The sequence below is a fragment of the Etheostoma cragini genome, chromosome 18 (genome assembly GCF_013103735.1).
Source record: "Etheostoma cragini isolate CJK2018 chromosome 18, CSU_Ecrag_1.0, whole genome shotgun sequence".
Classification (NCBI taxonomy): domain Eukaryota; kingdom Metazoa; phylum Chordata; class Actinopteri; order Perciformes; family Percidae; genus Etheostoma; species Etheostoma cragini.
The window spans coordinates 12,736,143-12,749,141 of record NC_048424.1 but is presented as its reverse complement, the minus strand read 5'-3'; the positions used below and the strand labels follow the sequence as shown (position 1 = coordinate 12,749,141).

Here is a 12,999-nt window from a genome sequence, read left to right as displayed (position 1 = left end):
TTTATTACATTCTTGATTATATGATAGATTAATCTGACAACTATGCAAGAAGCAGGTGGGCCGGGTTAGGCGGACGCTATGTGAAGAGTAAATTCCTTTGAGATGCCAATTTCTGTAGTTTATTGCATATTCTTGGTTTTAGAGAGTATTACATCTATAAGTTAACAGTTGTAACCTTAGTGACCCTGATACTATTACTGGTTGAGTTGAGGATGCATGACAATATGAGATAGGGCAGTTGGTATTTAATACTCTTTAAGCAGTGTTAAGCAAATACAAAAGATCACAGAGTTTTATCTGCAACATATAACCAAATAACCATAAGCCACAAGTTCCTAAAGTTTGAAATGAACATTGACAATGCAGAAAGGGTGCTTTCACAATTTTATATAAACTCAAATGGCAATGAGCGAAACACTAGTCCATTAAGATCCAGGTCATTTTTCTTTCTATAGTTATATCTGAAAAGTACAAAAATGAACAAAATTATTGACACTGTAAAATCTTACGGTTAGATGCTCACTTAATTTTCAGTTACAGTTTTTGTAATATACAAAAGTGTTATGAATAAAACAAAACAAAAATGAATGATGAATCCTAAAAAATAAAAAAAGCACTTTTAAAAACAGACCTATAATACTGCCAACTGCCATTGAAACATTTCAGTTGGCTCTATTATGTTTTGGGGCATCCATTTGTTAAGCAACAGTTTAACTGTGTTATATACATTTCTGCAGCATTGAAATGATCACCTACGTTCTCCCTCAACAAGGAATACAAATGCAGCTTATAACATCTGTTTAATGTGAATTACACCTGTCTCTTGTGAAAACTATAATTTAGATCATTAGGAAGACATTCCTCTAACCCCCAATTTTCACTGGGCTGCGGGGCGGCTATCAATGTGCTCTCATTGCCCTGAACTATGGTTACCATGGAGTTTTCCTGTGATCCTACTGCTTCAAGTGGGACTAAATACTTCACACCCTCGGTGTCCCATTCGGTTTTTACATGACTCACATTCTCGTTGTCGGATAGTGTTTTCTGACTTTCAGTGTAAGGCCATAAAGTTAATAAAGTATATTCAAGGGGTGCTGAAGGTTCACCTGGGAATAAACGCTCGACATCCTCAGCGTTTGATTCCGTTTTGAAATCATCATAATGTGGACCGTACTCCTCTTTAGTCTGTAGACTCTTATTTATCTGCACTATCGTCCCAGGGTCGGTTTTGACATCATCATAATGTGGATCGTACTCCTCTTTAATCTGTGGGTTTCTCTGGAGAGGACTGCCACAACCAACACTCACTAGACTACTATTTATCTGCACTATCGTCCCAAGGTCTGGTTTCACGTCTTCATAATGTGGACAATATTTTTCCTCAGTGTCCACTTCTAGTTTCACATAGTCATAATGTGGATTGTACTCCTCTTTAATCTGTTGGTCTCTCTGGAGAGCACTGCCAGAACCAACACTCAGTAGACTTCTATTCATCTGATGTCCTGACCCAGGATCCAACAGATCCTGGGATGCTTCACAGATAGTTTTGACACCATCGAGAAAATGGATGCGACTGACACCTGAATGGTATTTCACCTGGCGCACAAACCTTCCCTCAGTCTTTTTCTTGTATGGTTCTTCCCGGGAACTCTTGTTCCTTTTCTTAATTAGTCCTTTCTTGAAAATGAATTGTGAAGCCTTGGATGCAAACACAAATGGCAACTTGAAGACCTCGTTTGGTCTTTGACGATTTTTACTACGTTGCCTGACCATGGCTTTGACTTTGGATGACGTTGCTATAGAAAATTCCCAGCGCCTGTGATTTTGAGAGCTAAGATCAAAGTTATAGTCAAGGATGTCGTACACTGTGTGTGGCAAATAGTGTCCGGATTTCTTAGTTGCAAATTTATGTATCTCACACACTGCAGCCCTGGTCAACAGCTTCAAGTCCAGTTTTTCTTTCTCTTCTGATTTTGAGGACAGGTCTAGATCCAAACCTATCTCAGTGCAAACAGGAAAACGGTTAGAAGGTATTTGACTCTGAATTTTGGGATTTTGTAAGTGATCCTGATTTTCAGTGTTTCCTGAATCTGTGACGTCGTCTGAGTCTAGATCAGACTCTCCAAGAGGACAAGTGTAGTCGTTCTCGGCCTCCATTTCCTCTTCCATGTCTCTTTTTCTTTTACTTGGTTTTGATGACACATCTACATCCAAAGTCATTTCAGAGCAAATGGGAAAGCGGATTCCTTTACCTTGACAATTTGAATTTGATTTTACGTCATTGATTTCATGACTTCGCAGTGTGGCTCGTTTCATCTTTGTTTGCAGTGCCAGCTTTGTCTTTTTGATAGCTTTCTTCCATTCCCTTTTCTGTATGGCAGCTGCCCGTTTCAGTTTAATTATATCTCCAGGTTGTTTGTGAGAGGCCGGCTGATTAACAAAAACTTCATCAAACCAGGCCAGCCCGTCGTCCTTTAGTGCAGTCGTTCTGCGGAACAGCTGTGCAATATCAACGTCTCGCATCTGCATGCCTAAGTTGAAGTTGTGTTCAAGGACTGCATGGATTATCCTACTTTTTGTTGCACACAATTTTTTGGCAAAACTGGCCACTTCATTCATAACCCCCCGTGTCAATACATGGGTGTCGAGCTTTTTTCTTGGTTGATCTTTGTCCACATACAGGCTCAAACCTATTTTCTTGCAGTGAGGGTAACTGTCCATTACCTTCTCCTCTATTGCTGAGAAGTCAGAGGACGGATCTTTTGAAGGCTTTTGTGCTGTGCAGTTTGCATCTGCAGTGACTGTGTCAGTTATGGTATGTGGCTGAATCGGACCCTGGTCACAAGGGTCAGGTTCATCCTGACGAAGCTTATGGCTTCTGACTTGATTGCATTTGGGGCAATATGCAGTTTCTGAATCAGTAGAATCTTGTAGGTACCTCATGTCAGGGAGTTTAAACCGCATTTTCATTTGAGGAATGCTGGATTTTTTATGCAAAATCACTCTAATGGCTTCCATAGTGTGCTGTGCAAAGGCACTGCGATGCAGCTCAGTTTTAAAATCAAGATTGAAATTATACTCCAGTATCTCAGTGATGAAATGCTTCTGGGCTGACAGCAGCGCTGTGGCAAATGTGTTCAGTTCAACCATGATGCCATTGGTCAGTAATTTGGGATCAAGATTTTGTTTTACTCCAGATCCTACATTAAAATCAAGGCCTAATTTCTTGCATCTGGAGTAAGAATAAAGTGGACAGTGTTCTTCATGAGGTATTGAGAGGGTCTGCTGAATTTGATTGGCTCGAAATTTCCACAACTTTAATTTGAGCGTATTTTGTTTTTCAGTGTCAGGGGAATTCCCTACATCTTTTTCTTTGAATTGAGCCTGGGAAGAATCAGCACTACACGCATCTACTTTGTGTTGACTCTGGCAATCCAGTTGCACCTTCTTTGAGTAGTCTTTTCTTGTGCCCTGTCTTCTCTTTAAGAGTTTAAGACTGGCGACTAGATTCCTTTGCTCCACTATAGCAGGAATTCGGGCAACAATACTTCCGGCGAGATCAGAATCTCCACTTTCCAAACCAAGATCCAAGTTGTGTCTGAGGATGTCAAGATAGATTTGCTCAAATGTTCCACACAACGTTTCTGCAAAGTTTGTCACTTCAGTCATTGCTTCATTGGTCAGTTTGCTAATATCCAGTCTTTTGTTAGGTTGACGTTTGTTTACATGCCACCTCAAACCGATTTCCTTGCATATGTGATACACATCCACACTGTTCCTTGAAATATGATCCTTGGTTTCAGCATGTGAATGAGCAGGACGCTCGGGAGCAACCTCACACTCCTTGTTTCTCTGATTTACCAAATATATTAATTGCATGCGACCAGGAAATTCAAAGATATCTTTTGAGAATTTGACTGCATCTTCAGAGTTTTTCAGTTGCCCTACTCTTTTCATGATTTCACATGTAAAAATACTTCTCTGGTATTCACTCTGCAGGCTGATGTCAAAGTTGTACTCAAGAATCTCCATGATGAAATCTTGTTGGGATGAATTAAGTGCTAAGGCAAACTTAGCAACTTCGAGCAGAACAGAATTTGGCAAAGAGTCAACACTGAAGTTTTGCTTGGGGCCAAATCCAACATCGAATTCAAGGCCAACTTTCTTGGACATGTTGAATGGACCCAACTCTAACGAAGAGAGGATTTGTTCTACACGGTTAGCACGCAACTTCCACATGTTTTTCTCTGTTCCCATTTTCTCTTGTTCCATGTCAAATTCATTGCCAGTATCTGCGCCTTGATCAGACTCTCCTAAAGGGAAATTGAAATTGTTCTCTGTTCCCATTTTTTCTTGTTGGATGTTACATTCGTTTGACAACTTTCTTGGAGTCTGTGTTTGCTCTTCATCTCCACAAAGCGTGCTTTCATCAGGTTGACTTGCAAATGGTGGGTTGACATTTGAGTTTACAGTTGATAAAGGGGATGAAATATCAACGGTGGTGAGGATAGGTGCACAAATACCCGGACAACTTGATTTTGATTCTCTAGAAATGTCAGAGCTCATGGGACAAATTTTGGGGTTTTGTAAGTGATCCTGATTGTCAGCGTTTCCTGAATGTGTGACGTTGTTGGAGTCCACGTCAAACTCTCCTAGAGGACAAGAGTAGTTGTTCCCGGTTTCCATTTCCTCTTGTTCCATGTCACACACCCCTCTGGTCAATAACTTCATGTCTAGTATTTTTCTTTTACCTGGTTTCGATGACACCTCTACATCCAAAGTCATTTCAGAGCAAATGGGAAAGCGGCTTCCTTTACTTTGACGATTTGAATTAGATTTTACATCATTGACTTTATGACTTTTCAGTGTGGCTCGTTTCATCTTTGTTTGCGGTGACAGCTTTCTTTTTTTGATAGTGTCCTTCCATTCACTTTTCTGCATGGCAGCTGCCCGTTTCAGTTTACTTACACGCCCAGGTTGTTTGCGAGAGGACGGCTGAATAACTAAAACTTTATCAAACCAGGCCAGCTCGTCGTCCTTTAGTGCAGTTGCTTTGCGGAACAGCTGCGCAATATCAACGTCTCGGATCTGCATGCCTAAATTGAAGTTGTGTTCGAGGACTGCGTGAATTATGCCACTGTTTGTTGCACACAATTTTTTGGCAAAACTAGCCACGTCAATCATAGCCCCCCGTGTCAATACATGGGTGTCAAGCTTTTTTCTTGGTTGATCTTTGTTCACACACAGGCTCAAACCTATTTCCTTGCAGCGAGGGTAACTGTCCATTATTGTCTCCTCTATCGCTGAGAAATTAGAGGACAGATCTTTTGAAGGCTTCTGTGCTGTGCAGTTTGCATCTGCAGTGACTGCGTCAGTTATGGTATGTGGCTGAATCGGAACCTGGTCACAAGGGTCAGATTCATCCTGATCAAGCTCTTGGTTTTGGTCTTGAACGCATTTGGGGCAATATGTAGGTTTTTCATAAGCAGTATCTTGTGGGTACCTCAAATCAGGAAGTTCAAATCGCATTTTCATTTGAGGAACGCTGGTTCTTTTATCAGCATCAACTTTAACTTTTTCTAAAGTTTGCTGTGCAAAGGCACTGCGGTGCAGCTCATTTTTAAAATCAAGATGGAAATTATACTCCAGTATTTCAGTGATGAAATGCTTCTGGGCTGACAGCAGCGCTGTGGCAAACGTGTTTAATTCAACCATGATGCCATTGGTCAGTAATTTAGGATCAAGATTTTGTTTTACTCCAGATCCTACATTAAAATCAAGGCCTAATTTCTGACATCTGGAGTAAGAATAAAGTGGGCAATGTTTTTCATGAGGTATTGAGAGGATTTGCTTAATTTGATTGGTTCGCAATTTCCACAGCTTTAAATTGAGAGCATTTTGGTTTTCAGTGTCAGGGGAATTCCCTACATGTGGGTCTGTGGCCTGGGAAGAACCAGCACTACACGCATCTACTTTGTGTTGACTCTGGCAATCCAGTTCCACCTTCTCTGAGGAGTCTTTTCTTGTGCCCTTTCTTTTCTTTAAGAGTTTAAGACTGGCGACTAGATTCCTTTGCTCCACTATAGCAGGAATTCGGGCAACAATACTTCCGGCAAGATCAGAATCTCCACTTTGCAAATCCAGATCCAAGTTGTGTCTGAGGATGTCAAGACAGATTTGCTCAGATGTTCCACACAACTTTTCTGCAAAGTTTGTCACTTCAGTCATTGCTCCATTGGTCAGTGTGCTGATATCCAGTCTTTTGCTAGGTTGACGTTTGTTTACATGCAACTTCAGACCTATTTCCTTGCAGATGGGATACACATCCACACTGTTCCTTGAAATATGATCTTTGGTTTCAGCATGTGAATGAGCAGGAGGCCCGGGAGCAACATCACACTCCTCCCCTCTCGATATGTTGTATCCAACTTCAGGCTTGACACTGCCCACCCTAGTATTTGCCATTTTTATTGATGACATGGGATCAGGTAGTTCAAAGATATCTTTTGAGAATTTAACTGCATCTTCAGAGTTTTTCAGTTGCCTTACTCTATTCATGATTTCACATGTGAAACTATTTCTCTCATCCCCACTCTGCAGGCTGATGTCAAAGTTGTACTCAAGAATCTCCATGATGAAATTTTGTTGGGAGGAATTAAGTGCTAAGGCAAACTTAGCAACTTCGAGCAGAACAGAATTTGGCAAAGAGTCAACATTGAAGTTTTGCTTCGGGCCAAATCCAACATCGAATTCAAGCCCAAATCTCTTGGACTTTTTGAATGAACCAAATTCTAACGAAGAGAGGATTTGTTTTACACGGTTAGCACGCAACTTCCACATGTTTTTCTCTGTTCCCATTTTCTCTTGTTCCATGTCAAATTCATTGCCTTTAGACTGCCCTCTTCTGCTCCGTTTATTCACGCTTTCACTTGTTGTCAACAGAGCCCTTTTTTCCTGTTTACTTTTTAAATCAGACTGCCTTCTTTTAGTCTGGAATGAAAACGGCTCATTTTTAAACTCTGGGCTTACTTCGCTGATGATCATAAGTTGCTTCCTTTTTTTCAGAAGGTTTGCTATCTTGGAAAAAACTCGATTTTTCTCCTGTGGACTTTTGAGATCAAGTTGAAAGTTGTGCCCCAACACATCGAAAACAATACGTCTGAAGGATGGAGACAGTATTTTAGTGACATGTAGTAGTTCTAACATCACACCATTGGTCAGCAAACCTTGATCTAGACTTTGTTTTGTCCCAATGTCAAGGTTCAGACCAATTCCTTCACAGTAAGGGAACAAAGAGGGAAGAACATCCTCTTTGAGTTCTTCTGCTGACAGTGCTCCTGGATTCTTTAATTCATCCTCACGTTCACTTTCATCACCATGTGCTCCATCTATCTTTTCTGAGAGACTTTCTGTCTTCATGTATTCTTTGGATGTTGCTTGTGAACACTTGAATGCATCTTGATTTTCACTATCATCAGTATCATCAACTTGGACCAGGAAACCTTCCGTCTTACGCTCTGTAGATGCCATATTCAGTCCATTGTTGCTGTTGCAATCTGGCTTAGATGATATGTCAAAGAGAGTAAACACTTCATTTTTATCTTGCAGAGATGGGTCTTTGATTTTGTTTTCAAGTTGATCGGTAAAATAAACACGATGTTGCTCATTTTCCAATCCGAGATCGAAATTGTTCTCCAGAATGTTCGTGATAAAACGCATTTTGTTATCGTTTACTGTTTTAGCAAAGTCACAGATCTCAAGCATGACACCATTTGTCAATAATTGTAAGTCATGTTTCTTCTGTGTCTCGGATGCTTCATTGAAATGTAATCCTATTTCATTGCTGTGATAGAATGGTTCAGGATGTCTCAAAAATGTCTTTATGTGCATACTGCGCCACTGCCATACTTTGTTTGCATCCATCTTTTTTTTGTCCTTCAGACTGCAGGCGTCCCTCCTGTCCAGTTGTAGTGATCTACTGTTCCTCTGGGTCTTCTATGTCTTCCTTTCCTTTATTTAGTTCAGGAGAAAAAAGGGATAAATGATAAACAACTATATCTCAGCAATACACTGTTTTTTAGTCCCACTTATTCAAATGCTTAATTTTTTGTTATTTTTCAAACTAAAATTCAAAAAATTTTACCATTAGACCTTATAAATGTGCTGATTTGTGAGTTTGTCTCCTCTTTGTTGTTACATTTTTTAGCTTTGGGTTCTTGCCAAACAAAAAACAAAGACAATTTCTCTAGAGATGGGATGTAGTGATTCGCCTTGGTACTAGTGTAGTACTGGATACTTAGTTATTATATAATTATATTTAGGACTAGTTGGACCGTAGTTACAGAAAAAAAACATATGCCTCATTAAAAAAAAAAACATAGCTCAAACATTAAAAGCACTGAATACACGCTTTTAGATATTTGTTTAAAATGGATGCATGCATGTGGTATGATGTCTAGCGCTTTCTTCTATGTGGTTCAAATGCATTTGTTTTAAGTCACTTTGGGTTAAAAGCGTTAAACTTAAAAGTGTTAAGTTAATTGAACCTGTGGAGTTTCTGTGCATTGTGCATGTAACATTGAGCTTTTCAGTGGTGCACTTAGTAAAACCTCCTCTAAAACTCCTCACTAGTTTCATATGTAATAGAGTCTGCATCACAATGAATCTAATAATAGACCAATATATGTAATAAACAGATCAAAACAAAAGCAAATCCTTTTTCCCCCACCACAAATACTTGTGTACCACACATGTAGCCAGTAACCAAGTAAGTGTAGTACTGTATTACAATTTTAGATGGTCTTTTCAATGACAATGAGAGTAAATCACTTCAGTTTACCAGTTGTTGGCAGAATTTTGATCCATGTGCACATGTAAACGATACAAACAACAGGGAAACCCTTTTAAAGAATTATAGATCCATGGCACTACTAGTGGTCAAGAAAGCATAACAGCTCCTTCTTACTTATCGCAACCATGCCACAAAATCTATCAAGTTAGAGAGGACAGACCAACCTTTTTTTTTTTGCAGGTGTAAATTACAGGTGCAAATAGTGTCTAATATGAAATATGATAAACATTGTTTAGTTAGCAAATGTCAGTGTAAGTTCAGCTTCCTACATACCTTGTAAGACGTGATTTAGCATAGCTAGAACTTCCTCCAACACATCTGGCACACTGTCTGTCTGCCTGCTGGGTGGACACCCTCCTATCGGCGATGGGACGGTGCTGGTACAGTGCAACCCTGAATGAAACAAGTTTGAACGGTTGTTAAGTCATGCACATAAAGATCGCACGACACTCCAAACATAACAAAAACAAACAAGAATTTAATAGTGGTGAAAGAAGATTGATATTCTCCTCCAGAAATGTTTTAGATTATAAAAATATATACTTTACTATGATTCATATTTTGTTTAACATAGTTATCCCACTTAAAAGAAAAAGAGGAAAGGTAAATGAAAGCACATCTACTCTTTCTCCTTTTTTGAGAAATTATGAATGTGGCCATGCACATTCTACATCTCCAAAGTAACAAGTAACTTTGTCTAAAACATGTTTGACAAAGTTGTACATGTAGTGGAATAAAGAGTAGGAGTAGAAGTATGAAGTAGGCTTATGGAAATACAACACCAGAGGCGGAGTGGCAATCGGGAGAGTCAGGACTTTTACTGGTGGGCCGGTAGTGTTTTGCGGCTGCGAGTGCTGGTCTGATAATAGTTAAAAATTGCAAGTTCTTAACAACACCCCTCCCGAAATGGCATAGCCCTGGTCGGTTTAAAACACCTTTTTTTACAGGTCAAGGAAAGTCTATCGGTAACGGTAACAGACAGGGTGTGATTGTAATGACGAAAAGCCAAAAAAGAAAAGGGAAAGTGGGCGCTGAGAATGTCAGACTCAAAAGAAAAAAGCCTAGGCTATTTTCAAAAGATGACTGACAAGAATGAAACCTGACAATAGCCTATGTTGCTATCACTTGACCACCGTCTCTACCCGAGGAAAGCTAAAAGGTGTAATTTTTGGAGGAATCATAGCCAAACCAGTCTAACACACTGACGCCATCAACTAGAGCCCGACCAATAAAGGATTTTTAAGGACGACACCAATAGTATTTATTTAAAAAAAAAACAGAAACACATTACAAACAATAAAGCAGATTTCCCTTACATTAGTTATTTTTATTTTATTTTATAGTTATTTTTTTGGAGTTCTCACTAAAATAATGAGATAATAATTTGTTTTATTATAACAGAACAGAGGAACATCAAAACATTTTAAAGATCTGATAAATAAAATGTATAAAATACAAACTTAAGATATGAAACTTAAAGTCCTTTGAACAAAAACACATCAACAAAAAAAATAATCAGTGTTGCCAACAGGGACGCTGTAGAGCGCCCTCTGGTGGACAAACTATGCAACACCAACGCTCAACATGGTTGACAGTCCGTTTTTATTTTTTAAATATTCAGTTATCAGAATAATTTATTTGTCATTATAAATGATTGTGATTAATTAATATTTAAAAAAAACTTCTTCTTTTTTTATCGCCTATTATAAACGTGGACACTGATGGATCAGGAAATTTCTAATACCGGCCCGCCAATTTATCGGTCAGTCTCTATCATCAACGCAAAGTTAAGGAGTGCAATACTAATAATTTAGTTTGAAGTTCCTGTGACGTGACGTTTCCAGTCAATGGATAAGAGTCCAACTGCTCTGAAGCAGACCTGTGCATCGCTTAGTGTACATTCTCACTGTAAAAAGCTGTGAAGCTTCAGGTTTATCATGGATGCACTCTGCTGTCGACATGCTGCGGCAGATGTGACGCGTGTGCGCCGGGTATGTTTCTTTATTAGTTTTGGTTTTCCACCTTTGATGTATAGCAGCACTCAGCAACTTCTCTAAATGTTGTCTCATGCCAGAGACCAGAGAGCCAAACATGGCTGTGTCTGGCAGAAGGTCTGAGATCAACCATATCAGCGGAGCAATCACATACTGCACAGCAGACTATGGTGCAGGTAAATTATTTTCTAAAAAATAATGAATGTATTCTTGTAATAGCCTATTATAACTTTATTTATTTTTTATAAATATCACAACTCCTCCAAATCTCAGAGAACGCAGATTTGATAAGTTATATTTTGAATATGTTTTGAACATGAGCAGAAATCTTGAGCATCTTCGAGCATCAAAATTACTACTTTAAAAACACTGAGAAGTCTTGACACTTTTATCAAAGTATCACCAGGGGCTCTACACATGAACACAAGCATTGAGAACATTGTTTGTGTACATAGAGTTTACTGAAAAGAAAGGTTTTAACAACTCACTGTAGCTGTTGGTTTTTCCGGTCGCCGTCCATCTTAACAAGTCAAAAATAGTCGAGGGAGGAGAGTGAAGATGGAAAGCTTCTAAAGCTTAGTTCCATGTAAATTAACGGTTCGTTTTGTCATTTTTCTTAAAAACCATATAGACCTTGTAGTAAAGAAGCCTCACAGAAGAATGAATAGTCTTCATCTGAAGTCCGTTCATTCGCATTCGGAGATCGACCCTTTTTGACTGACAAGATGGCGGATAGCCTAAACAACAACTGTTAAAGTGAGTTGTTCAAAACCTCTCTTTTTGGTAAACCTTGTTCCAAACAATGTTGTCAATGCTCGAGTTCTTGTGTAGAGCACCTGGTGATACTTCGAGCAAAAGTTTCATGGTGTGTCGAGCCTTCTTTGGGTTTTTAAAAGAGGTATTTTGATGCTATCATAGTAGTGCCCCTTGAACTTCCATTCAGGCCATTTGACCGAATAACGAAAATACGGTAACATATTAAAAGTGGTGCTTCCTTTCTAATTATGCTTTTAAATTAAAGTTTAACCCGAGTACATTCACAACAATACCGTAGGTTGCATTTTGGCGAGTGTTACGCTTTAATGTTTAACATTTGCTAGCTAGCATTAGCTAAAGACATTTCTTGTTTTGCCAAACAGCGTGCACTCCGTTCCCCCCCTATAAACGCCATCTTCAATATATTGATTTCAACACTACAGTGCACTTTTTTTCACCCAGCACTGTAATAGTGTAAATCGTGCAGCAAATGTAATGGCCTGGTCAGTGAAGCTAACGGTAGCTTCTTTCTCCCATCGACATGGCAACCTTTAAAGCTATAAAACATCTACTTAGCTAGTTTACAGCGACAACGCAGGTAAAACATTCGTGGATCCGAATGAGTCTTCACTACTCAGATTTAGCACTTATGATCTCGTATATTGTATATACAAAAATATATCAACCATTGTTTGGCATCCAGGGGATAGACAGACCAGCCCAGCCATGGATTTCATTTTAAGAAAAACACATCCTCGTGGATCTATTATCCAAACACAAACGAGTGTTACACGTACCAAATGCAGGTTGCACAATCGCTGAGATGTTCTTCTTCTTTGTTAAGACAGAGTAGTTTTCCCAACTACTGTCTCAAATACAAAGACTAAAATCTCTTCATGAAGAAACGATGTCGATTCAAGTGGAAGTGGGGATTTAATCGAGACGGTGTTCCACCTAAAGCTGTAAACCAAAACAAACCCATCACCGAAACTTGAGACCGCAGAGGGCGCTGTGGCACATCGTCTACCCGTGCATGGTAGACAATGCAGGGCGAAGAAGAGCGTCTACGCAAACGACGTAAACAATTAACACATTACATTCACGTTTTGTTATCTTTTTCACGGGTGCAAATTGTATGATTTTGTTATTTTTTTCCTAATCAGAGAGAGTAAACCGCTGGTGACCATGACCATATTAACCTCCTCGGGTAGAGTGACACATGTTTATCTGAAAGTAAATTAAATATATTAAGGTACATTTTCTCTGAAATGATAAAGGAGTCAGGTTTTAAAATATTTTGTGTGGGAGTTATTTTATCCCTTCACACTAATCTGGAGTACTGAAGTACTGGCTCTGTGGTGACGATAAATAAAAAACAATGTGTCCAGAGGGATGACT

General features: G+C 39.2%; 1 protein-coding gene across 5 annotated transcripts; it reads right to left on the bottom strand.

Annotated features, from left to right (window-relative positions):
• Nucleotides 1-688: 688 nt before the first annotated feature.
• LOC117961135 lies at nucleotides 689-6,882 on the bottom strand. 5 transcript variants are annotated; one of them, XM_034899559.1, is made up of 3 exons: nucleotides 4,266-6,882; nucleotides 1,258-2,165; nucleotides 689-1,179 (listed from the first exon to the last, which is right to left on the bottom strand). In XM_034899559.1, the coding sequence occupies exons 1-3, from the start codon at nucleotides 6,871-6,873 to the stop codon at nucleotides 811-813; spliced, it is 3,885 nt and encodes a 1,294-aa protein (XP_034755450.1). In that variant the 5' UTR covers nucleotides 6,874-6,882; the 3' UTR covers nucleotides 689-810. The 5 variants fall into 5 exon arrangements, with proteins under 5 accessions (XP_034755450.1, XP_034755452.1, XP_034755451.1 ...); XM_034899561.1 differs by having other exon boundaries at nucleotides 689-1,163; nucleotides 1,365-2,165; XM_034899560.1 differs by having other exon boundaries at nucleotides 689-1,173; nucleotides 1,375-2,165.
• Between the last annotated feature and the right edge of the window lie 6,117 nt (nucleotides 6,883-12,999).